Here is a 26394-nt window from a genome sequence, read left to right on the forward strand (position 1 = left end):
TAATTAATATAAAATTTTGAAATTTCTACATTTTAAGAATATTTTTAAATTCAAACACATGTATTTTTCTTCATTTCAAAGAATCACCCTTAGGTAAATAATATAATAATATTAATGATATTATATTTTATTAAAAATATGTATTTTAAGATTGACTTTGATTTTAAACACATGTATTTTTTACCATTGGAAAAAGTTTGTATCTCCATTATTAAATAAAAATAATTTATAGATAAAAAGTAAAATTTATTATATATAATTTATTTGACTAATTGAATTAGTAATATTTTAAAATTATCCTATTCTAAATAATATAATATTCTGGTAATATTCAATTTTTATGATATTATAGAATAAAAATATTATTTATTTTTATATTTGTATATAGTATTTCTTTCAAAAACTATCCAAATTTCAGTTTTGGTACTTTGCGACGTGACAAAACAAAAAATATATGAAGTCAAAAGAAATACTCTATTTAATAGATAGATTGTGAAAAACTCTGTATATATTTTTCATATAAATATGCATCATGTTACAAAATTACCAAATATTTTAGTCAATAATTAATATTTGTACTTGATTTTATTTAATTTTGACTAAATTTTTAAAATTTTCTATGTACTATATATTTCCTATAGATCTTATAGTTTTAAATAAGTTAAAAAAAATAATCTTAAAAATTACTTAATAGAGCTTGGTTGACTTAAATTTAAAATCTTATTATCTAAATTTGGAATTAAGATAATTTTATGCTATATCATTCTTGCCTTTAAAACATATAATTTGACCATTATGTAAAATAATTTACTTTAAAAATTAGTTTAGTTTTATATCATGCGAACTTTTGCTATATTTTAAACATAAAAGACAGAAAAAAAAATCCCCAGCAGATGAGACATAAGTGTTAGTTTTTTTTTTTAAAAAAAAAAAAAACAGCAAACAATTGTCATTAACTTGGTACCAGTGGTACCCAAATAAAAAAAATATTACAAAAAGAGAAAATCCAACTTGAAGAAATGAGGTTAAGCTGTATTAATATCAACTAACATAGGAATATCCATTAACCTCAAGCTAACAGCCTGGACATCTCAAGGAATCTGCATATTTGTATATTAGAAAATTATACCCACCCCAGATAACATATCCCTTCTCCTGTTACAAAAAACTCTGCACCTTCTAGCCTTATACCTCTTCCTATTGGAAGAACCACCTTACCCATTCCAACCCAAAACACAACACCACAATGTTGATCTCGAGTGTATAACTCTCGGCCCAAATCACCAAAGCACTCCGATTGACCAAACACAGAAGTTAACATCCTGTACCCTATCAGAACTTTGAGCAGAATCTATATCAAAAACAAGGTTATTCCTTTTCTTCCAGACACAAAAAATTACTGCACTCCATATAACCATCCATATATTGCATTCAGCTGAAGACCTTCCAATGCCCGAGTGTAGCCAAAAATGATCTTCAAGTGATTCCGGTAAGGCCAGAGCAAATCTGGTGAGATCCAACTGTGACATTCTAACCAGATTTTAAATACAGCTTCACAGTTTAAGAGTGCATGGTTTCCACTTGTTGATTACAGAGTGGACACATCAACTCAGCTTCATCTGTGATAATTCCCCTCTTCCACGAGTTATCTTTAGTGGGAAGCCTATCTCTCAATGTTCTCCAGGTTAAAAACACAACTTTCCTTGGTATATTTATCCGCCATACCTCTGCTAAGGTGATGTGCAGGGCCTCTGAACCACCATCTAGTGTTCATTGTGAATATGCAGAATTTGTAGACTAAGTGCCCAAAGGGCTTGCTCTCTAAATCCAAGAATCAACAATGTTGTTATGCATCTGCAAAGTTTCCAAAAGGGTTATTAGCTGTAAAAACATCTCCCTCTCCCACTCAAAAGGCTCTCTTCTCCACCAAAAACTCCCAAAGACCATATGCCATTCCTCTAAACTCCCCATATTCCCGACCACCTTCAACTTTTGTTCCGAGATTAAAAATAACCTTGGAAACAAGTTTGCCAACAATTTCCATCCGCCCAAGTATCAACCCCAAATCTCACTTTATCCCCGATTCCTATTTTCCACTGGATCCCATTATCAAACCATTTTTCTTGATTAAGCTCCCTACACACCCTCTTTTTAAGTCCCTCCACCACAAGCTTTCCAACGAAGAGTTATCCTTACTCAAAAGACCACACCACCCATCATATTTTAACTTAAGTACATCAACCCATATCCCTTTTTGATTGTGAAAGAGATTTCACTTCCACTTCTCCAAAAGAATCTCACTAAACAACTCAATATTTTTTACACCAAGACCTCCATTCTTACTTTGACAAATATCATTCCATTTCACCCAAGCTAATTTATTAATATCATTACTCCCTTCCCACAAAAATCGCCTTTGTATTCCAACAAGTTTAGGGCACACTACCATAGAAATTTTGAAAAAGGAGAGGAAAAATAGTCATATGGATGATAGGACGGAATTTATCAAACAAACCCTCCCCCAAGAGAAATATTTTTATGCTTCCACAACGCTAATCTCTTCTCAAATTTGTAAATAATCAGTTGCCACGACCCCAACCGTCTAAGATTAGTCCCAATCAATAATCCTAGATAAAACAATCAGTAAAGAAAGGATTCTACAATTTAACATACTTGCACACCGCTCCTTCACCTCATCCTCCAAACCAATGGATATTTGGAGGCATAAATGTTAGTACTAATGGATATTTGAAGTTTCAAGAACATCTATCATCACCCAATAAGTGATAAATCCTAGTAGTAGTATATAGGGCTAAAATCTCGTGTATTTTAGAGAGTATAAAAATATTAGTCAAAGTCAAATTACAAGCAATGTGAATTAATGCATGAGTATATATATATATATATATATATATATATATATATATATATATATATATATTACTTTTTTTTACCAAATGCATGAGTATATTAGTCATTCCAATTGGGTGTAAACACAGAGTGTTTACTCACTAGCAATTCGTCCTTTTAGTTTACCCGTTAAGGAAAACGAAACTGAAAAGGTGTATTGGTCTTGTTTGACATACAAACACAAAACTTTACTCATTCAAATCCTTTTTATTTCCTTAGGCTTCAAAACTTGCTTTGGTTTTTGTTCAGTAAGGCCTTCCCTATTCCTGTTCTACTCACTTCATCTTCTTACTCTCCCTACCTTGAAAAAACGTGTTTTTTTTTTATAGAAAGCGCAGCGTGGTACGTTCAAATCTCACTCCTTCTTACGTTCCTTCATTCTGCCACTGATTTTTGCTTTCTTTCTTTTTCACAGGAACTTTACTTGTAGCAAGCAATTGTAACGCAAGCTTCTTCCTTTTCCCATTTCCCCCTCAAAGTTTGCGACTTTTGAGATTCTCATGGCCTTCCAACTCAAACCCGAACCTGGGTCTCCGCCTATGTCCACTTCCACCACCCAGAAAAACTACAAAGAAATGAGCATTTCTCAGCTTGTCTCGGTTTTGCGTGTTTCGTTTCAAACGGAGGATTTTGATAAAGTTGAGGAAGAATTGGCGAACAGGGACGCCAAACTTAAGGCGGAGATTGAGCCACTCCGGGAGAAGATCGAGGTGGAGAGGCTCAAGAGGATTGAAGCCGAAGAAAAACTTAAAAATAGAGATGAGCAATGCGAAAAGGGGAAAAGAGCACAGCAAAACTATGAGCAGTTGTTGAAGGAAGTGAAGAAAAACGGTTTGGTTGAAAAAAACACGATTGAGGAGTTAAGGCAAATGAGCCTCGCTTTACAACGTGAAAATTGTGAGCTGAAGGGCTTAAAGAAAAAATGGCTAGATGATGGCAAATCTGTGGGTGAACTTAGGAGCAGGATCAGTGTGTTGGAGGAGGAGAAGAGTGCTCTTGATGCCCTTAGCACCAAGAACAGTGAATTGAAGGAAGCAATCAAGATTAAATTGACCGCCATAGAGGGTTTGAGGACCGAAAACTGTAAATTGGCAGATGAGAAGCGCAGACTTGAGACATTGATGGAGAATTTAGAGAGGAAATTTGCGGAAATCGGTGTCAAGATTGTGAAGTTGGAAGATGCAACACAGTCTTTGTTAGATGGCTTAAAAGCTGAAGGAATTACTGTCAATGTTGAAGAGGTTGGTGACTACAAGCTTGAAAATGACACTGGGGGCCATGTTCCCTTCCAAAGGAATGAAGATACTCGTCACTCAATTGATGCTCAGTCTCTTAGCAAAGGGAATAAGGATGCTCTAGGTGCATCAGGTATGGAATTCTGCTTGCATCAGGTATGGTTCAAGGCCCAGCTACCAAGAAATATGAACAAAAAAATGCATCAAGAATTATATTTGCATTTTTATAATGCATTGTTTTTGTTCATATTTCTTGGTAGCTGGGCCTTGAACCATGATGATTTATTGGTAATGGCTGTGGTCAAGAGCCATGTTTTAGTAACTTAATTGAACTGGTGGGGCCACTAATTCTTGCTCAAATTGGATGAATTGGTGACTGAACCAGATCACATTAAAATACTTAAAAGCTCATCAAAGTTTGCAACTATAGTTAGACACAATTTAAGAACATACACTCCTCACAGCATCCAATCTTGTTTTTGAAGTGAAAATGACACAGTTCACCATAAGTTTCAAGTTTGATTGACCATGTTTACACAATGAATTTATTAATTTGGAGAATAGCCTAAGGTGTCTACTTGCAAATACAAGGTAAGGCTGCCCACAATTGATCCACACTGTAGGTCAGACACTTCCTTGGATCCCACACAGAGGGAGCTTTATAGCACCAAATTACCTGTTTTCAGCTTAAAGTGCCTACTTGTGAAAAGAAGCCTAAGGTCAATTTTCCTTTGTTATCTCAAGTCAAACACAGTATTGTTCCTGTTGTCTTCCTTTGATGCTGGACACATGGTTTGATTTGGAGAGTCCTACTCCTGGTTGTTCTTTGAGATTTGACGGTCCTAATTTTAGGCTGTAATGTGGAGGTTTTCTGCTGCTTTATCTTCTATTATATTTTTGTTCCCTTAGAAAAGTGTAAGCCATCTCTTGTGATTTTTTCTTTTTCCCCCTGATAAAATTTTCTTTCAATGAGAACAAAAGAAAGAACAAATAAAAGCAGACAAGATAACTTGTTTCTCCCATACAAACAAGATTACATGATACCCTTCTATACATATTATCTGAATTTGATAAAAGTATACATTGTTAATCACTTGAAGAGCTAGAGGCTGGATTTTCATCAAATGCTGAGGCAACGACCAGTTTTTTATTTGTATTACAGAATCTACTACTGTTTAATCTCCTAGCTTTTGGTTGAAGTATCATGTTAACAAAAATAATGTTATGTAAGTTTTAACATATCTCTTTTGTGCCTGCAGGGTTCAAATTGGAATTGGAAAATGAGATCATAAACCTAGATGATGATGATGATGATGATGATGATGATGATGATGATGGGTGTACATCAAAAGGATTGCATGGAAAGAAAGTCATTTCTCAAATTATTGCAGAAAATGAACATCCAAGTTCATCGGATGCAATCCAGCACAAAAGCATTTTTACAGAAGCACAAAGGTTTGAAGCAATCAAAAGAAAATGTTTATCTGACACGCAGAGTTCTACTTCCACATCTTCTGATGACGATGATTCATTTGAGTTTGACGAAGGTAATCCCCCCAAGAGAAGAAAAACTGCACCAGACAGTTCTGGAGTAAACTCTTTGCCAAGGTAAACGAAGCAATGAGCTATGTTAAATATCCTTAGCAGCCATATACCCTTTTGTTTGGTTATATTGAAAACAACTAACTCAGTCTTTTGTTTGTCCAGTTACTTCCTCACTCGCAAAATCTAGAGCAGGAGGTTCCCAGCCAATCTTATATGCAGAAGTTTGGATTAGTTCTTAGTTTTAAAAATATACACATGTTGGAATCGTATATTGCAGATATGGTAGTCACAGTATGTTTGTATTTATCAAATGTACTTTATTTATCTGATAAATTCTATGTTATCTACTATATGTGTTTAATTATGTACGGATGCATAACGATATATGTAGAGAAACTGTGCATTCCAATATCTAGTAACGTCCATATCTTTGCTTACCTTCAACTCATCTCAGTGATTAAAGGTCTATTGAAATTTGAAATTCGATAAATTAAGTACGAAGATAACCTAACGTTTGAAGCAGGAAATTGATACCAATTTTAAGTAGCAAACGTTAACTTGAGCAGAACTGATTGAATACTTTTGTATAGTTGAAGTTGAATGTAAGAAGATAATAAGGACAAAGGGAGAAAAGGTAATAAAGTATTTTAAATCTATATCTCTATAAAAGACCGACCAAAACGCACATGTGTTGGCTCCTCCATTTTTTTGCTATTTTTGTATTCCTTCTCCTTTGCAAAAGCCTTCTGCTGGTTTCAAAACCCAGCTACTGTTCACCATCCGAACACATTTCATTTCGTGCTTCTCTACCAATTTTTTTTTTTTATTATCAAAATCCACAATTTCGGTTACCTACCTACACTACCTCTACACCTTCAAGCTACCTAAAATTTTCTGCATCCTCAAAAACGAGAGCCATTCTGCTTTCTTCCAGGTCTCTTCCTTCAAAATTCAAATTCAAATTCCAAGGTTTCACTTTTTCTCTGTTTTCTATCCCTCAACACCAAAAGGTTTTCTCTTTTTCTTTCTCCATTTCTTTGTAGAAACCCTATTTCTCGCTCGATTTGCGTCGTTGATTCGCTTCGATTTTTTTCCTTAGGTCGACAATGGTGTCGCCACGTCGGAGAAAACGATGTCGGCAGCGGAAAATTCCAAGGAATTGGGCACCTTGGAGCCTCCTGCTGATCCTGGAGAATACGCCGTTTTTGGAGGCGCAGAACTGGATGACCTTTCTCTTAACTCTCTCGCCTTCTCTCTCTCTCTCTTTCTCTCTCTCTGGCAACCAATGAAGATTAGACTTGGCCGCTGTTTGAATTTGAACAAGTTTTGAGTCTTCCAGTGCTTTGTTTTATTTGGATAATGTTATATGAGTCTTTCTGCATATTGTGTTTTTTTATTCGTTTTGGACTGATTTAAGAGTTGCAAGTTATGTGTTTGATATAATGCCCAAGTGAACTTTGAAATGTTTTAGCTGATCTAATGCCTAAGTTTATTTAATGTCTTTGAAAAGAAAATTACACATGGTTAGCTCAATCAAAAAAATTTATTCTCAAGCTTTCATATGATTGACTTTCATTTACAATGCATTATTGCATGCTTGCTGATTAAGGGAAAAGATTGCAGACCTGGGTCTCGAGGACTCAACCCTTCTATCTTATATGGTTGAAGTGGCGAGATTACCATGTTTTAAGTGAGAAGATGGTGAAATTCAATATGCCTTTTATATTATTCATTTTACTGTGTGTTTGTAGTTATTGAGCCTGGAAAATCATCTTGGATTGCGCTATGAGTGCCCAAGCAATTCTAAGATACAGGTGTGTCCAGAATAATTTGATGGTCGTTATTATTTATTATATTCTAGTTTTACAGTCTGAAAATTAACATTTGATTACTTAAAAGTAATTGTGTTGCCCCTTGTGATTTTGATTAATATATATTTAATGGTTGTTAGTCGTTATTTCACAACTAAGTTTGTATTGAATATTTGCACGAAATTAGCGCCTTACCTCCAATTTATGGTTCTTTTTGTAGGAATTATACATATTTTCATATTTAGTGTGATTTTATATAGTAGATACTCTCATTTTGTGAATTAATGTTGAAATCACTTCAGTTTCAGACTAAAAGAAGAGAAGGTTCAAGTAGCTGATGTCTTGCTAAGCGAGCCAGATACGCTTAGCAAGTGAAATCCGCTAAGCGAGGCATACAGCTCGCTTAGCAGGTTGGGAAACCCTAGAAAAGGATCATTAAAGATGTGCTAGCCGAGCGTGCCGCCAGCTCGCCCAACGAGCCGGTTGTCTCTTCTTGCGCTTAGCACGCCCAGCTTGCTAAGCCAAAATTCACTTACTCTTGCTTAGCGAGCTAGTCTCGCTAAGCGAGCATTCAGAAGCTAAAACGTCTAAGGAGCCTTTAAAACACTGAAGTTGGCGGAAACTAAAGAGAGAGTCGAAAAAACAGAGCACAAGGAGGAGCTGAGAGACAAAAATAGAGTGGCTAAGAAAGCTTAGGTTAGAAGAGTGAGATTAGGGTTTTAGAGGTTGGAGGAGACATCCTCAACCCTTCTTTTCCATTTTCTTTCACTAAACTCTGTTTCTTCCTTGTATTGAGAGCATATTTCTGTAATGGAAGGCTAAGCCTCTTGGTTGGGAAGTTCTCCTGAACCCTTGATGTAATATTCTTCCACTATCTATTTAATATTGTTTCTATGTGTTTATTGCTTCTATTTATGCTTATTTTACATGTTTGTGGTTTGATCACCCATTTGTATGTATAGTTAGGATTTTTAGCATTGGAAAGTGCTTTAAAGCCTTAGAACTTAATAGAACAAGCTAGAAATCTGTATGTCTAGAAATGGAGTGTAGTGATCTAGTTCATATTATGCTGTAGACTTAATGCAAATCTTTTAGGCTGAGTTTGTTGAGGGATCAAATACAAGGTTTAAAGAGAGTTAGACTCATTCACTAGAGGAATCTTGGTTTGAATAATTTCTCAGCATAAGAAAACTAGGATAGTTTTAAATAGAGAAAAATACATAACAACATCAAGGAAAACTCAGTAGAACGACCCAACGCTTCTTACTTGACTGTTTTCGTCTCTATAATCCTAGATATTTAGTTTAAATTCAAATAGAATTAGCACATAATTCAACTTGATATTTACTCTGTTTTAGTCTATACAAATGTTTGCATACTGGATGTACAACGTCTGAGTGAAACAAATTTCCTATGAATACAATACTCGATTTTACTGTTTTATATACTACTTGTGTGAATCGATACACTTGTCGACACACGAACAATGGTGGATTGGACTCTCGTGCCTATAAAATTTTAACACTACCAAATCATGGTTCAATTATATCGAAAATTGCCCAAATCATAATATATAGATATCATTATACATCTTTTCCCAATGAATCTTCTTCAAACAGGGAGATCCATATGTAAAACTATCATGACTTTTTCATTTATGAAACATCACTCCCTAAAGATAGGTCACTAAATATTTTAGATGAGTTCTATTTATGAATTGAACTTTGGAGGTATAGAATTTTTTCACAACATCATCTTTGTATACAATGCTCAATTTTGATAATTTGGTGATAAGTGTGATTGTTTTTTACTGAATCAATGTGTGTATCATGATGTCAAAGGAGTTTATTTTCATAATCCAAAAGAAAAACAAATCTAACAGGAATAATCAATTATATTTTATCATTTGAAGAGGTAACTTTGAAGTTTATTAGTGTTGATGAATAGGTACTCTTCATGTTGTTGGTCTTTAAATAAGAATTATACGGTTGCAATGTTTTTCAATGACATAATCACTTGAAGAGTTTATATTGTAATTTTGTTTTTCAAGAAGAAAATCTTTTTGCTTGTACTCTTCTCTATTTCATTCTTCTTTTGCATGCAAATCGATTTGGGTTTCTTATCTTGATCTTTTAGATAAATCGACAGCTCTTGGAAGATGACTCTGCATCAAAGAAGAGCAATTTAGAGTACCAATCAATTATTAAAGAGTTTCATGCTTTTCTCAGTGACACAACAAAGATGTATTGGATGAAACGACTACGATGAAGCTTTTAGAAAGGTAGTAATTGATTCTTGATATGTCTATTTTTTGGCTGGACATTATTTCTTGGTACATACCTATTTTCTTCGATTTTATGTATAAAGTTCTGGTAGTTTGTGTATATGAAATTCTCTTGAGCACATGTTAGCACATGTTATTTCTTTCTTTTACAATTAAATTCAACAAAGAATGCAGGGAAGTAAAGGACGTGCTTTAAGGGCAGAGTGGAGAATCCAAATCCATGTTTGTGTTGTGTTGATTAGTTTTGTAGTTTTTTTTAGATTTTTAGAATTTAGTTATCATAATAAATTATTCAAGAGGAAACTTCTATCTATTACCTACCCAACAACGTCCACGTGTCAATTTTCGCCTATTCCTTACCTAAATTTGTGACCATTGATCCTTTTTTTACATCAGTGTCATCCAATGGCTCAAATCATAGTCACCTCTTTTAGCTTTCTCCTTACCTAAAAGGCTAAAACCCTTTGTGTTTTGAGAAAAAAAAACCTCTTCTTCATGCAAAACCTTCTTTTTTTCCTCTTCCTTTTTCTTTCATCATATTTTTGAACCACTCAGCACATCTTTGCTTACAAAAAATTGTATCTCTGTTCTTCTCCATTGGCTCAATTCGGCAAAGTTGAACATTGTGTATGTATGTGTCGATTCTCTTTTTTTTTTTTACCTTCGCATCTTCTTTGATTTACATTGTGTAGGTATGTGTCGATTCTTTCTTCTATTTTTTACCCTTGCATCTTCTTTGATTTATGGTTTCCTGCAAATTGAATGTCAATAGTTAATCATATTTTTGCATTTAGGAATAAAAGATAGGTTAAATTAGTTTGTAGGTCCTCATATTTTTTAATTGAGTCTTTATATTAATTTTAAACTTGTAAGCAGGTTCATATGTTAATTGGCCGTGAAAAATCTATTAGATTTGATGGAATATTCCATCATATACACATAGGTAAATGTCAATGTCAACCTTAAACCAATACACTTGAGTTGATCATGGAGGTATGAATCCTAAATCACAAACTAATACAGAGGTGATTAAAGAGGTACAAACAATATTAAAAACAAATTAAGGATGAATCATGCATTAGAATTGAGGTTACAATTTGAGAGATATGGAATTCACATTGGTTGGACTACGATTTAGGAGATAATGGACTATGGGTTGAGAATGAAAAATTAGGAAGTGTTAAGACATTTTAGATTAAAAAAATCAAATAATTTCATGTGTAATATTAACACCATTTTAGTTAGCATGAAATAACATTTGATACATGTGTGCATGTAAGTGATAGAATATTTAGTTAAATCTAATATATTTCTCACCACAAATTAAAATGGGAATCTAATTATAAATTTAAAATTAATATAGGGACTCAAATAAAAAAAAAGTATAAGAACCTAATTAAAAATTTGTAATAATATGAGGACTTTTAGACTAATTTAACTATAAAATATTTTAAAGATAAGAAAATATGAATAATTGTATTAAATGAATAAGTAGAAAATATGAATAATGTTGAGAATTTTTTTTATTAAAGAATAACTAGAAATGTGAATAGCCAATAAAATAGTCCATAAGTGGTGGACACGTAAGTCCTATATTGGTACTACGTACTATGTAGATAATGGTTGTTCACCCGTGAGATAATTTTTGTCCACTCGTGAGCATTAACGAGAATGAGAAGTGAGAACAACGACGGGAAATAATGGCGCGAATAGTTTCATGCAACGTATTCTGTGTAAATAGTGTAAATTTAACAAGAGAAAAACAAACATTGGAAAATTAACTGACACTTAATGAATATTTACACTTAATATACTTTAATAAATAAATTTAAATACTTATACTTGATAGATAAAAATAAGAATAATTTTAAATTTTATTACAACTTCTTCCTACTTACTCTCTTGCTTTCTTTGTATGGTAAATTTTAAATATATGAGAAATATTAATGAAATATTTAAAATAAATAAATGTTTATATATTATTACTAGATTTAAATACTCACCCGCCACCAGAAATTTGAGATAAAACCTGACTCTCATTCTGTCTCTGTCTCTCTTCACAGTCCACAGAGTGTGATGGTCTCTTTCATGCCCAAACTTTTACAAGTTCATTCCAATTTTCTTCCTGGGAAATGCCACCCTTTTGTCTCTTTTCCAATCTTCTACCTTGGCTTGACCTTCTCCGTCAACTCAACTCCACTCTTGCTCACCACGTTACCATCTTTCCAAGGAACCCCTTTCTGACTTGACTTATCTTCTCTTCTCTGCACACACTACTCTTTATTATAACCTCGAAAACTCCATCTTCCCCAACTCCTTCCTAGTACACTATGTTTATGTTGTCTCTTTTCTCACCACTTTCCACTGCTGTTCTCCTCAAACCCATTTTCCTTCATGGCTTCTCCGCCTTCATCCACCTTCTGTTGCTGCTTGCGGTTTCGCTGTCATGGGTTTGGAACAAAATCACAGCAGGTGCCAGGGATGAGTCCAAGGAGAAGCCAAGCCACACCCTCTTCAAAACGACGGTGTTTTCTTCTCTTGGTGTTTCTGCTTTCAATTTTCTCCTCTGTTTGTTTACCTACTTCTACTGGTATACAAGTGGCTGGTCAGAAGAAAAGCTTGTGACCCTTTTGGATTTGGCGCTAAAAACACTTGCTTGGGGCGTTGTTTGCGTTTGCTTGCAAAATGGGTTCTTCAGTTCCGGTGAAAGAAGGTTCTCGTTCTTCTTCAGAGCCTGGTGCACTTTCTACCTTGTTGTTTCTTGCTATTGCTTCGTGGTGGACATTGTTGTTGTATCGGAGAGACGTGTTGCTCTGCCAACTCGGTACTTAGTCTCTGATGTGGTCTCCACTTGTGTTGGTTTGTTCTTCTGTTACGTGGGGTATTTTGTGAAAAACGAGGTTCATGTTGATAACGGTATTCAGGAACCTCTTTTGAATAGCGATGCCTTGGAGTCAAAGGAGAGCAAGGGCGGGGACACTGTGACCCCTTTCTCATATGCTGGGTTTTTGAGCATTCTTACCTTCTCTTGGGTGGGTCCTCTTATAGCTGTTGGTAATAAGAAGACCCTGGACCTTGAGGATGTTCCTCAACTAGACGGCAGAGATAGTGTAATTGGTGCTTTTCCAAGTTTCAGAGAGAAACTTGAGGCTGATTGTGGGGGAATTAACAGAGTCACCACACTGAAGTTGGCGAAGTCGTTAATAATGTCAGCATGGAAGGAGATTCTTATCACAGCTTTTCTTGCATTGTTAAACACTTTGGCTTCTTATGTTGGTCCATATCTTATTGACGGTTTTGTTCAGTACCTGGATGGACAACGGCTATATGAAAACCAGGGCTATTTTTTGGTTTCTGCATTTTTCTTTGCAAAGCTTGTAGAGTGCCTGACCCAAAGGCATTGGATCTTTAAGTTGCAGCAAGTTGGACTCCGAATCCGAGCACTGCTTGTCACGATGATCTATAACAAGGCTCTTACCCTTTCTTGCCAATCAAAGCAGGGCCACACTTCTGGGGAAATAATCAATTTCATGACTGTTGATGCGGAAAGAGTAGGTGTCTTCAGTTGGTATATGCATGATTTGTGGATGGTGGCTCTGCAAGTTACGTTAGCCTTGTTGATTTTGTATAAAAACCTCGGTCTGGCTTCAATTGCTGCTTTAGTTGCAACTGTTGTTATTATGTTAGCAAATGTTCCCTTGGGATCGTTGCAAGAGAAGTTTCAAAAGAAGTTGATGGAGTCAAAAGATACAAGAATGAAGGCCACATCTGAGATTCTAAGGAACATGAGGATCCTCAAACTACAAGGATGGGAAATCAAGTTTCTATCAAAAATAACCGAGCTCAGGAAAAATGAGCAAGGTTGGCTAAAAAAATATGTTTATACTGCAGCGGTGACCACGTTTGTGTTTTGGGGTTCCCCTACATTTGTATCTGTGGTTACTTTTGGTACTTGTATGCTTATAGGGATCCCCCTTGAATCAGGGAAGATCTTGTCTGCACTTGCAACGTTCCGGATTCTTCAAGAGCCCATTTACCGTCTTCCAGATACAATTTCAATGATAGCACAAACTAAAGTTTCTCTTGATAGGATTGTGTCATTCCTTCGTCTTGATGACTTACGGTCTGATGTTGTAGAGAAGCTTCCTTGGGGCAGTTCTGATACAGCAATTGAAGTAGTTGATGGAAACTTCTCTTGGGATTTATCCTCCCCTAATCCAACATTGCAAAATATAAATCTTAAAGTTTTTCATGGGATGAGGGTTGCTGTTTGTGGTACAGTTGGATCAGGCAAGTCTACTTTACTTTCTTGTGTATTGGGAGAAGTACCAAAGATATCAGGCATCCTTAAGGTTTGCGGAACAAAGGCCTATGTTGCTCAATCTCCATGGATACAAAGTGGCAAGATAGAGGATAATATATTGTTTGGTGAACGCATGGATAGGGAAAGGTATGAGAAGGTACTTGAAGCCTGTTCCTTGAAGAAGGATCTGGAGATTTTGTCATTTGGTGATCAGACAATTATAGGAGAACGTGGAATAAATTTGAGTGGTGGACAGAAACAAAGAATACAAATTGCACGTGCACTTTACCAAGATGCTGATATATATCTATTTGATGATCCTTTTAGTGCGGTGGATGCTCACACAGGATCTCACCTCTTTAAGGTAACTTGGTTTCATTATTTTGTTTATTGTGTGCAATGTAACCTGAGCTATTATATTTGTTTACACACAGCAGAATACAAATAATCCCTTATTTAACTCTTTTGAAATGTAGTTCTTCCAACAGCATGACTCTAGTAGTATTATTTATGTAAGTGAACCTCTCTGTTTTGTGTATGGCAGGAATGCTTGCTGGGCCTTTTAAGTTCAAAGACAGTGGTTTATGTCACTCATCAAGTGGAGTTCTTACCTGCTGCTGACCTTATATTGGTGAGTGGTTCTCATAATTTTATTGTCATTAATGTAAAAATAGGTTTGTTTTTTAATCCATCATGTTATCCTTGTTGTTAGGTCATGAAAGATGGGAAAATTACTCAATGTGGAAAGTATACTGATCTGCTTAATAGTGGTGCTGATTTTATGGAACTTGTTGGTGCACACAAAAAGGCTTTGTCTACACTAGATTCCTTGGATGGAGCAACGGTATCTAATGAAATAAACGCCTTGGAACAAGATGTAAATGTCTCTGGCACGTATGGTTTTAAAGAAAAAGAGGCTAGAAAGGATGAGCAAAATGGTAAAACAGACAAGAAAAGCGAACCACAAGGCCAGCTTGTTCAGGAAGAAGAAAGAGAGAAAGGTAAAGTTGGGTTTTCAGTTTATTGGAAATGTATCACAACAGCATATGGAGGAGCTCTTGTACCATTCATATTATTGGCTCAGATTCTTTTTCAAGCTCTTCAAATTGGAAGTAATTATTGGATGGCCTGGGCGACTCCCATCTCATCAGATGTGGAGCCACCTGTTGAAGGAACGACTCTTATAGCAGTCTATGTTGGTTTGGCCATTGGAAGTTCTTTCTGCATCCTTGCCAGAGCAATGCTTCTTGTCACAGCTGGTTATAAAACAGCTACTATACTCTTTAATAAAATGCACTTCTGCATTTTCCGTGCCCCAATGTCATTTTTCGATTCCACTCCAAGTGGACGAATCCTTAACAGGGTATGTATACCCCATTCTCTCCATTTTTGTCCTTCTAATTTTTAGAGATATGGTTTTTCTGTCTTAAACCATTTTCCCTCTAGATTAATAGTCTCATTTTTTTGTTATTTGAATTCAACAACTATAGATTATATAAATCTGTGTCACTTGTCTCTCTTCCTGCTGTTCTATTGCAGGCTTCAACTGATCAAAGTGCATTGGATACAGACATTCCTTATCAAATTGCATCATTTGCGTTCATCATGATCCAGCTTTTGGGAATTATTGCAGTGATGTCTCAGGCTGCATGGCAGGTTTTTGTTGTCTTTATACCTGTGATAGCAGTCAGCATCTGGTATCAGGTATTAATCTGATCATGTAGCTATTTATAATAAGGTCTAACACATTTCTTGCATTCTTGTCTGGCTATGGCTTTAACAGCACAGCTTATGTACCAAATTTGTTTTGCAAACTTGACCCTGTTATGCAATATTATATGATGATAGCTAGCATCTTACAAACTTGTAATTCTGCAGCAATATTATATTCCATCAGCCCGAGAACTAGCACGTTTAGTTGGAGTCTGCAAAGCCCCAATCATTCAACACTTTTCTGAAACAATTTCTGGTACTTCAACTATTAGAAGCTTTGATCAGCAGTCAAGATTTCAGGAAACAAATATGAAACTGACTGATGGATATTCTCGGCCAAAGTTCAATATTGCCGGTGCCATGGAATGGTTGTGCTTCCGCTTGGATATGCTGTCTTCTATCACATTTGCCTTTTCCTTAGTATTCTTAATATCTATTCCACAGGGATTCATAGATCCAGGTGTGTTATTCCAATCTGTTTCAAATAAAAAATTTAATCTGGTAATGTAATATGGAATTGAACATAATTGTTTTCCTTTTATATATTTTTTGTGATTTTGAAGGCCTTGCTGGTTTAGCTGTTACATATGGACTTAATTTGAACATGATACAAGCTTGGATGATATGGAATCTCTGCAATATGGAGAACAAAATTATATCAGTAGAAAGAATACTTCAGTATACTTGTATTTCTAGTGAGCCTCCCCTTGTTGTGGACGAAAATCGGCCAGATCCTTCCTGGCCGTCATATGGCGAAGTTGGTATACAAGATTTGCAGGTAGTTTGAGCTATTATATGCCTATGGTTTTGTGCTTTTGTTTACTTTCATTGTGCAGTCAATTGATTTATGAAATTCATGCCAAGGTTTTCTTTTCCTAAATAGTTAGAAGTTAGGTTCTGAAACAGAAAAGTCATGCCAACATATTTCATAGCATAATGTTTACAAGATGTTTTTGCTACATTTGTATTGATGTCTTTCCCATGATGAAGGTTCGTTATGCTCCACATCTCCCACTTGTGTTGCGTGGTCTTACATGCAAATTTCGTGGAGGACTGAAAACTGGCATTGTTGGGAGAACAGGAAGTGGTAAATCCACTCTCATACAAACACTTTTCCGAATTGTTCAGCCTACTTCCGGCCAAATTATGATTGACAGCATCAACATCTCTTCAATTGGACTTCATGATTTGAGGTCTAGACTAAGCATTATTCCTCAGGATCCAACAATGTTTGAAGGGACTGTGAGAAATAATCTGGACCCCCTGGAAGAATACAGTGATGAACAAATTTGGGAGGTGGGTTGGGTTTATATGTAGACACCAAGTTCTGTCCAAAAGATTATTATACGTGTAATTGATCGTCAAATTTGCATTGTGTTCTTTCATTTACTCATTTACATTCTTTTAAATAGGCCTTGGATAAGTGTCAACTTGGAGATGAAGTTAGAAAGAAAGAAGGAAAGCTCGACTCCAAAGGTTTGTCTTCTATCCTTATTGAACTTAAATGTATAGTAAATCTAATCTTGACTGATTGCTAATGTTGAAGTTGATGCTGTAGTTACCGAGAATGGTGAGAATTGGAGTATGGGTCAGAGGCAGTTGGTCTGCCTTGGCAGGGTGCTGCTTAAGAAAAGCAAGGTTTTGGTGCTTGATGAAGCCACTGCATCAGTTGATACAGCTACGGATAATTTGATTCAGCAAACTCTTAGGCAACAATTCTCTGGCTCTACAGTAATTACTATTGCACATCGAATAACTTCTGTTCTACACAGTGATATGGTTCTGCTTCTCAGTCAAGGTTAGGAAAGGCTGTCATTCTTCATAGAACTTTGATATTCTTGTTGACTTGATGTTTCATTTTCTGATTTGGTTACTGTAGGACTCATTGAGGAGTATGACACCCCAACAAGGTTGATAGAGAATAAGTCATCATCTTTTGCTCAACTTGTTGCTGAGTATACCATGAGGTCCAACTCCAGTTTTGAGAAATCTGATGATCATTGATTGAAACATACAGAAACAGAAGTTTCTTGACAATGACGAAATTCTGGGGGATTACATGGATTTTCTGGTTTTATTTATAGAAAAATGTATTTTATAAAATAAGGCTTTTAATCTGCTGTGAAATACTCTAGTCTCTTTACAAGGGTGAAGGAAGAAATTATCAAGAGGGAAGATTATACAAACTGAAATAGAAAATCAAATTTATTTTGATGCATTCCTAGTATGTGTAGGCCAACGGCAATACGGCCTGTTAGAGAAGAGATATTGTTACCAAGGTTGATAATGTCCTAGTTAGTCAACTCGAATTAATATGTTTCGAAAGTTCTCACATTGTGAGAACTTATAAGATGTGTTTTATGGTATTTCCTTCTTTATGTCTATTATTATTGTTCTTTTTCTTTTAGCTTTTTGTAAAAGGGAAGTGCGTGAAACTGCAACTATTTTTCCGGTTGCAATATTGGTGTGCAATGTTTATTGGAATAAATATGGGAAGAACCATGGAAGAGTTATGAGAGGAGTTATGGAAGGATGGTGGTGAAACATTATCTTCTACTGTGGAATGGTCGATGTCAGAAATGGTAAGGAACCCTATAAGGTGATGGAAAAAGCACAAGCTGAATTGAGAAAGGCGTTTGATATCAAAGGATATGTGGATGAGGTAGATTAGCTCCAATTGATATACTTCAAAATCTTAGGGGATTAAATGGATTTTGTGATCTTTTATTTATAGAAAAATGTATTTTATAAAATAAGGCTTTTAATCTGCTGTGAAACAGTCTAGTCTCTTTACAAGGGTGAAGAAGGAAATTTTTAAGAGGGAACATTTATACAGACTGAAATAGAAAATCAAATTGATTTTGATGCATTCATGGTATTTGTAGGCCCAAGACAATTCGGCCTGTTGGAGAAGAGATTTTATTACCAAGGTTGATAATGTCCTAAGTCAACCCGAACTAAAAAGTTTCGAAAGAAGAAATCATATAAATGGTGCCACATTGTGAGAACTCTTACCATAAGATGTGCTCTATTGTATGCCTCTCTTTATGTCTACTATTGTTGTTCTTTTTCTTTTAGCCTTTTGTAATAGGGAAGTGCGTGAAACTTCAAGCCTAACAAATTAACTAAGTAATTAACTAACCATAGCAAACTAAGTAATTAACAAGTAACTAACCCGAACAAACTATGTAATTAACTAACTCTAACAGAAAATCACTTTCCTAATATTTTTTTGTCATTAAGTTAAATCCTTTATATTCACCTGAAGCTAAGTGAAGATAATAACAAAATTGGTGTCAATCTTCAGTTTTCTAGTTTCTTATTGTTTTGGAAATTTGTTATACAATTTTTTTTATACTTATTTTCTAATCAATGATTTCAATTTTCAAGTGAACTAAATGCTGCTGCTTTTGACAGTTTTTTGCATGAGCTGAGTAGCTGACTTTTTTCCATGAATAATTAGTTTAGCAAAGAAGATTTTTCATAATTGATGAGAGAATCAAATAATCACTTGCTCCATACAAGCCTCCTGAGATAACTACCTCAACATTTAGGGGCATTTCCAGACCTCATATGATGGGCAAGGCTGAAGCATTTTCTGGGGTCTAGTTGATGATAGGATATACTGAATCTGCATGCACAGATGATCAGTTAAGTGGTATTAAAAATTAACTTATATCATGCGGTACACTCCCTGTATAAGATAGAGATACAAAGTAGAAAGAAGTTTTAAGATGAACAATCTGTTAATTAGTTAATTCAAATAGGTTAGTTTTGTTAGTTACATAGAGGTAGTTATTTATTTATTAACTAACTTTGTGATGTACAATCTATATCATAGAGTGCTTATGTGAAATAAACAGAATGAATCAATAAACATTCTACAAGCTTTGTCATTCTCTCTTCCTTCTTCTACACAACTATTTGTTTTCTGAGCGCAACCCAACAAAACTAAACCCAAGTCCCATTATTTAGGGCATTGACTTCCAAGTCAACTCCACTAGTGGTGCTGGCAACAACCTTAATAGGGTTTTAGATGGAGTAGAAACAAGATGTTTCTTGGACATAATAATTGTCAGTTAATTGAGGATATTAAAGCTCTAAATCTGAGATGAATAAAATCAAAGCAGTCATTTTACCTTTGTCCCATCTTTGCCTACAATGACTTCCAAGGAAAAGTGACAGCATCGGTGTGCGTAATGGATGGGTAGAAATTTGATACTCCATGCAAACTAAATGATGAAATTAAGTTCAGAACTAATTAAGTAGATATATGGTGCCAGGCTGCTATATATTGTGATCTTAGTTTCAAAACTTATTGATATATATCTACCTCTTATATTTGTAAGTTCTATAAAATAGAATTACATAAATTATATTGCTAAAGTAAACTTGTTTAGCCAAATGTCCTACCATCACAAAGAATTATTACTGACGGCAATGACTTCTCATTAGCGGTGCAGAAGGGTTAGAACCTTTTTCCATTTGAATGGTTCTTGACAAATTTAATGGGATGAATTGGCATATATACAGATATGTCCAAAGTGGTTCGCAATCAAAGTAGCTATAGAATATAAAACTGATATATGAAGACAAATAAGAATTGTTAACTTCTTTAGCCCTATTGTCCTACCATGCATCACATCGAATTATTAAGATGATTGGAAGTAAATTTGGAGATATATATTCAAGCGAAATAGGAAACGAAGTCATGCTTGTATCTATATGTGGAAGAGTTTTAATGACGGCAACAACTTCTAATTAGCAGTGCAGAAGGGTTAGAAAGTTTATTCCATTTGAATAGTCCTTGACAAATTTAATGGGATGATTTGGCGTATATACAGATATGTCAAAAGTGGTTCACAATCAAAGCTGTTATAGAAAATTAATCTGATATATGAAGACAAATATGTTGGAAAATGGAAATGATCTACCAAAATCAAAGGTGTTAATTGAACTATGTTACTTTTCAGTACCGTGATTTATGATATCTTTGGACACAGCTCAGGACTTGGTGAGTAGTATGAATCCCCAAGATACATTGGTAGTCTGTAGAGGTAGGTCATTTTCTTTTGCTCAACTTATTGCAGCACTGAGTGTCTGAGTATCAATTTTGAAAAATCTGCTTATCACTGACATGAAACCTACTGAAACATTTTTTTTTAAGATGACCAAATTCTAGGCAGATTTCATTCTTATCAATAAGGTTTTAGTTTTATCATTCTGGGATGGGGTCACTGTGAATTTTTCTTTCCCCGATTGACATATTTCTAAGTCCCTGTTTGGATGAACTTTTCTATAAACACTTGAGAAAGTAAAATGAATTGAGTTTCTTCCATAAATTAAAATCAACCTATTCACCTCACCTTTTGGAGGAACTTTTATAAAATTTTGCATAAGTTAAAATTAATATATGCGAAAAGCTCAATTAATTTTACGTTATTTTTCTTTTCTTTATAGAAAATTTTAGCTTAAAAGAACCTAAACTTAACTAGTTAATATGAACCTTGATTATGGCATACGCCTAGTGGACCAATCTTCGTTTGCCCCTCTTGTTGTCTGATTTGTTAACCTCAGTAAAAGTTGCATAATTTATTTGTTATTAAGCCTGTTTGAGACCAAAAAAGGTCTCGTCAAACTTTCCTCTCTTTTGAAGGCCAAAGAAGAAATTATAAGTGGGTGAAGTCACCAATTACATGGTTACTTAAGAAAATCATGCTTAAACTTTGGAGACCAATTCAACCCATACTCTCTTGAAAACTGAAAAGGAACATAGAAGACCGAATTTCCCCGTGAATGATCGATCCAGGAAACATATTTTTTCATGCATATGTAATTGGAAATGATGATATGAATAGTATGGTTTATTTGTTACTTATTGGAGTTAGCTTATTTAATACTCAATTCCATTAAACTACTGCTACTAGTAAAATTTCTCGTTAGTTATAGAGATCATCCCACTCAGGGTTTACAAAATGGGCTCTATCTGAATCAAGTTCTAGTTGGCATGTTTAAGAATCAAGAGAGAGAAAAACAAAAATATTCAATTACAAAAAAAAAATCAAAGAATGGAAATACAGGGGTCTACCTGAATGTTGTTATTGTAGGGTCAGAAAATGAAGTTTGTTTGTTTGCGACATTGTGTGAGGAATGGGCTCTTGAAGTCCTGATGCTAGGACCGCAATCAAAGTTTAATTTAGCCAAAAAAACCACATCTCAATTTGTTAATTTGGCTATAAATATTAATCTTTCATTCCTTATCATGTATGTTTTCCTTCCTAGCAAATCTGTGCGAACACTTTGGAGTTGCACACAAGTTAGAATGGAATCATACATGGGGATGGGGTGGTTGTTTGTTGTGTGTTGGCATTTGTTGCTGTTTCATTTTTCATTCTCCCATTCCTTATGCCACACTCATGACAGTTTTGCCTTGCTTCACTTCAAGGCCTCCTTTCCTTTTAATACAACTTACTATTATAATGCTTATGAATGCCCTGTTACTAACCTGAAGACAACAACATGGGAAAATGGAACAGATTGCTGCTCTTGGCTTGGAGTCACCTGCCACCCCATCTCCGGTCACGTGACCGGCCTCGACCTCAGCTGCAGTGGGCTTTATGGTGAAATCCATCCCAACAGTACCCTTTTTCATCTTTCTCATCTCCAATCACTCAACCTCGCTAACAATGACTTCTATCCATCTCCCTTGTCATCTCTCTTCTGTGGATTTGTGAGCCTCACGCACCTAAACTTGTCTAATACTTACTTTAGAGGTGAAATTCCTTCCCAAATCTCACACCTTTCCAAATTACAATCACTTGATCTCTCTCTTCCACTTAATTCTCAATTTCTATTAAAGTGGAGAGAAAGCACTTGGAAGAGGCTGCTCCAAAATGCAACAGTTTTAAGGGAGCTTGTGTTGAATCGCACAGATTTGTCATCAACTTCAATGAGGCCACTCAATTTGTCTTCCTCTTTGATCACTCTAAGTCTTAGAGGAACTGGGTTAAAGGGAACGTTGGCAGATGGAATTCTCTGTTTGCCAAATCTGCAACACTTGTATCTATCAGATAATTTTGACCTTCATGGCCAACTTCCGAACTTGAGTTGTAGCACAACTTCTGTCAGTGTCTTACAGATCTCATCTAATGAATTCCAAGGCCCAATCCCTCCTTCTTTCTCTAACCTTGTACATCTTACTTTCCTGGATCTCTCATTTAACAAACTCAACGGTTCAATCCCACCCTTACTCTTAGCCCTTCCACGTCTTACTTTTCTGTATCTCCGTGATAATTATCTCACTGGTCAAATCCCAAATGTCTTTCACCAGTCAAACATATTTGAAGTATTGGATTTGACTCATAACAATATCCAGGGTGAGCTGCCATCAACACTTTCAAATCTTCAACATCTCATTTACTTGGATCTTTCATTTAACAGATTAGAGGGACCTCTGCCCAACAAAATAACAGGGTTTTCAAACCTAACTTGGTTAGTGTTCAATAACAACTTACTGAATGGGACCATTCCTTCTTGGTGTTTCTCTTTGCCATCGTTGATGTATTTATATCTAAATAATAATCAGTTCACAGGGCATATACCTGCAATCTCATCATATTCTTTGCAGTCTCTAATTTTGTGCTACAACAAGCTACAAGGCAATATTCCAGAATCAATTTTCAGTCTTGTCAACCTTACTTATGTTTATCATCAAACAACTTCAGTGGTCCTGTCAATTTGTCACTCTTCTCTAACTTTCAAAATCTGAAAGGTCTTTATCTTTCGCAGTTAAGTCAATTATCACTCAACTTTGAATCAAGGGCCAATTATAGTTTCTCCAGCTTACTGCAACTGGACTTGTCTTCTATGAGCTTAACAGAATTTCCAAAATTATCAGGAAAAGTCCCAATTTTGAAAATCCTGTATCTGTCCAATAACAAATTGAAGGGAAGAGTGCCCACTTGGTTGCACAAAATGGATTCTTTATCTGCTTTGAGTCTATCCCATAACATGTTGACAACACCAATGGACCAATTCTCAAGGAACTACCAACTCACAATCCTGGATCTAAGTTTCAACTTACTCACTGGCAGCATCTCTTCCTCAATTTGCAATGCAAGTTCAATGGAGTCTCTCTTCTTGCCTCACAACAAGTTAACAGGCATTATTCCACAATGCCTCGTGAACTTACCATATCTTCAAGTTTTGGATCTTCAAATGAACAAACTTTATGGCACTTTGCCAAGTACTTTTTCAAGGAACAACAGGCTAAGTACGCTGAATCTCAATGATAACCAATTAGAAGGTATATTGCCAGAATCTTTGTCCAACTGCACACTACTGGAGGTTTTAAATCTTGGCAACAATCAAATAGAGGATACGTTTCCCCATTGGCTTCAAAAACTACCATATTTGAAAGTATTGGTTTTGCGGGCCAACAAGTTTCACGGTCTCATTGCCAGTTTTAAGACCAACCATGGATTTCCAAGTTTAATTGTTTTTGATATCTCATCCAACGACTTCAGCGGCCCAATACCAAAAGCATACATACAAAATTTTGAAGCCATGTAGAAGATCATTCAAGATGAAGAGGATAGCAGTTCACAGCAATACATGCGAACGCAAGTTAGTCTTGGAGCATTCGATTCAACTGTGACTGTAACAATGAAAGGCATGAGTATGCTACTTACAAAAATTCCAACAGACTTTGTAAGCATTGATTTATCAGGAAACAAATTTGAAGGAGAGATTCCAAATGTTATTGGGGAGCTTCATGCACTCAAAGGGCTCAACCTTTCCCATAACAGACTCAGTGGTCTTATTCCCCAATCCATGGGAAATTTGACAAACTTGGAATCATTGGATCTCTCTTCTAATATGCTGAATGGTAGGATACCTACCGAATTAACCAATCTGAACTTCCTCTCCGTCCTGAATCTTTCCCATAACTATCTAGTGGGAGAATACCTCAAGGAAAACAGTTCAATACTTTTTCAAATGATTCCTATGAGGGAAACTTGGATTTGGTTGGCAACCAGTGGCCATAGGATATGGATGTGGAATGGTATTTGGAGTGGGCATGGGATGCTTTGTGTTGTTAACAGGAAAGCCTCAATGGATTGTGAGAAAGTTTGGTCCTTAACTTAATCAAAAGCTGAAAAGGAACACAATCATGGAAGAATAAATCAGCTCATGCTGCTGTCATAGTTAATGCGTTTTCTTTTCCTCTGTTTTAATTCTCGTCAATTTCTAAAAGTATTTCAAGACATATAAATCTAGCTAGTTTGTGGTCAGTGTATGTTTAAAGAGTTGAATGTGTATTCAAGGTTTATATTGTAAATTATTTTTAAAATTAATAAATTTATATATATATATATATATATATATATATAATAAGTTGTAATTGGATGATAATATAAATACAGATTTAAATCCATTTCTGTTATACAAATTTAAATTTCAAAACTAAATTTTATTTAACAGTAATTGTTCATTTATTTACTAATTGGATGCTTAATAATGTTAATTAATTGATTCCATTTTGTTTATGCGCAATATTTATTTTGTGTGAATGATAGCAATTTCATTAATTATTTCGTTAACATGTTTATTTTTATTAACAGCAAATAATATTTCATAAATGATAATTTATACTGACGTTTTTAACGATGCTAACACCCATTTTATAAGGTGAACACTCTCAAATCTCATTGGTCCTTCTCCCTCTTTCTTTCTTCCTTTGAAATGCATTTTTAGGTCACACATGTTTATATTTAACTAGTTCTGTTTTTCCATGTTTGTATCGGAACGACTTGCTATTTTGTAGGAAAAATAACACAAATCAAATAAAAATCAAATGTTATAAAAAATGCTATTAAAAAAAACGAAGTTTAAATATAGAATATTATCTACACATTGAATTTTATGTTTCTAGAAAACTTATATTTCTATATAAAAAATATAGAATTGTTTTTTCAATCTCTATATACTTTATTGTCTATCTATTATTATATTATTATTTTGTTTAAGTTACTAATATGAAATATCAATATTAAAAATTATTATTTACTTTTTTTGTCTAACTAAAGAGTCTAGGTGAATTAAATTCTGAGGAATCATTTGAGTCAAGACATACCATAATACTTACTCATTGATTGTTTACAAAAGAAAAAAGTATTATTTACATGTAATAATCGACACAAGTTGCGAGTTATAATAGCCGAAGACAAAAAATTTAAATTCAATTTAGACATCTAAAATGAAGTTCAAGCTTGATGAAAGTTTAACTTTAGAACTTTTACCGTCTTAGCATAAATTAGGACATGATTTAATTGAGTTAAAAAGACCTAATTTAATTTACAATCAAAGTTTAAAGCACAAGTCCACACTTCATCAAATTAGTTTGTATCATGTTGATACTTGACTCATTTTATCACCTTTATTCATTGTTTGTATTAGGAGTCAAATAGAGAGAAAAAAAATCAGAAAAATAAAAAAAAAAGCAAAATAAGATATGAAAGATATATTATTTGGATAATATTACAAACGCATCTAACTATAAAATAACACTTTAAAATATTTTTGTTACAAATT

The 26394-nt window shown here is 34.8% G+C and overlaps 2 protein-coding genes and 1 pseudogene across 4 annotated transcripts; all 3 read left to right on the forward strand.

The window, feature by feature from the left end:
• Positions 1-1164: 1164 nt before the first annotated feature.
• Positions 1165-6127, forward strand: LOC114383652 (intracellular protein transport protein USO1-like). Of its 2 annotated transcripts, XM_028343371.1 has the most exons (5): positions 1165-1489; positions 1595-1684; positions 3326-4278; positions 5405-5753; positions 5853-6127. In XM_028343371.1, exons 3-5 carry the CDS (start codon positions 3411-3413, stop codon positions 5875-5877), a joined length of 1242 nt encoding a protein of 413 aa, XP_028199172.1. In that variant the 5' UTR covers positions 1165-1489; positions 1595-1684; positions 3326-3410; the 3' UTR covers positions 5878-6127. The 2 variants fall into 2 exon arrangements, with proteins under 2 accessions (XP_028199172.1, XP_028199171.1); XM_028343370.1 differs by lacking the exons at positions 1165-1489; positions 1595-1684 and adding an exon at positions 3005-3252.
• Positions 6128-11848: 5721 nt separating this feature from the next.
• On the forward strand, positions 11849-18186 carry LOC114384882 (ABC transporter C family member 3-like). Of its 2 annotated transcripts, none has more exons than XM_028344704.1 (10): positions 11849-14452; positions 14633-14719; positions 14801-15451; positions 15628-15792; positions 15967-16261; positions 16365-16579; positions 16792-17097; positions 17214-17277; positions 17348-17599; positions 17681-18186. In XM_028344704.1, the coding sequence occupies exons 1-10, from the start codon at positions 12116-12118 to the stop codon at positions 17803-17805; spliced, it is 4497 nt and encodes a 1498-aa protein (XP_028200505.1). In that variant the 5' UTR covers positions 11849-12115; the 3' UTR covers positions 17806-18186. The 2 variants fall into 2 exon arrangements, with proteins under 2 accessions (XP_028200505.1, XP_028200506.1); XM_028344705.1 differs by having other exon boundaries at positions 11850-14452; positions 17360-17599.
• A 2603-nt stretch (positions 18187-20789) lies between these two features.
• On the forward strand, positions 20790-25141 carry LOC114383134 (annotated as a pseudogene).
• Positions 25142-26394: the final 1253 nt, after the last annotated feature.

This window comes from Glycine soja, chromosome 14, assembly GCF_004193775.1.
Source record: "Glycine soja cultivar W05 chromosome 14, ASM419377v2, whole genome shotgun sequence".
Taxonomy (NCBI): Eukaryota; Viridiplantae; Streptophyta; class Magnoliopsida; order Fabales; family Fabaceae; genus Glycine; species Glycine soja.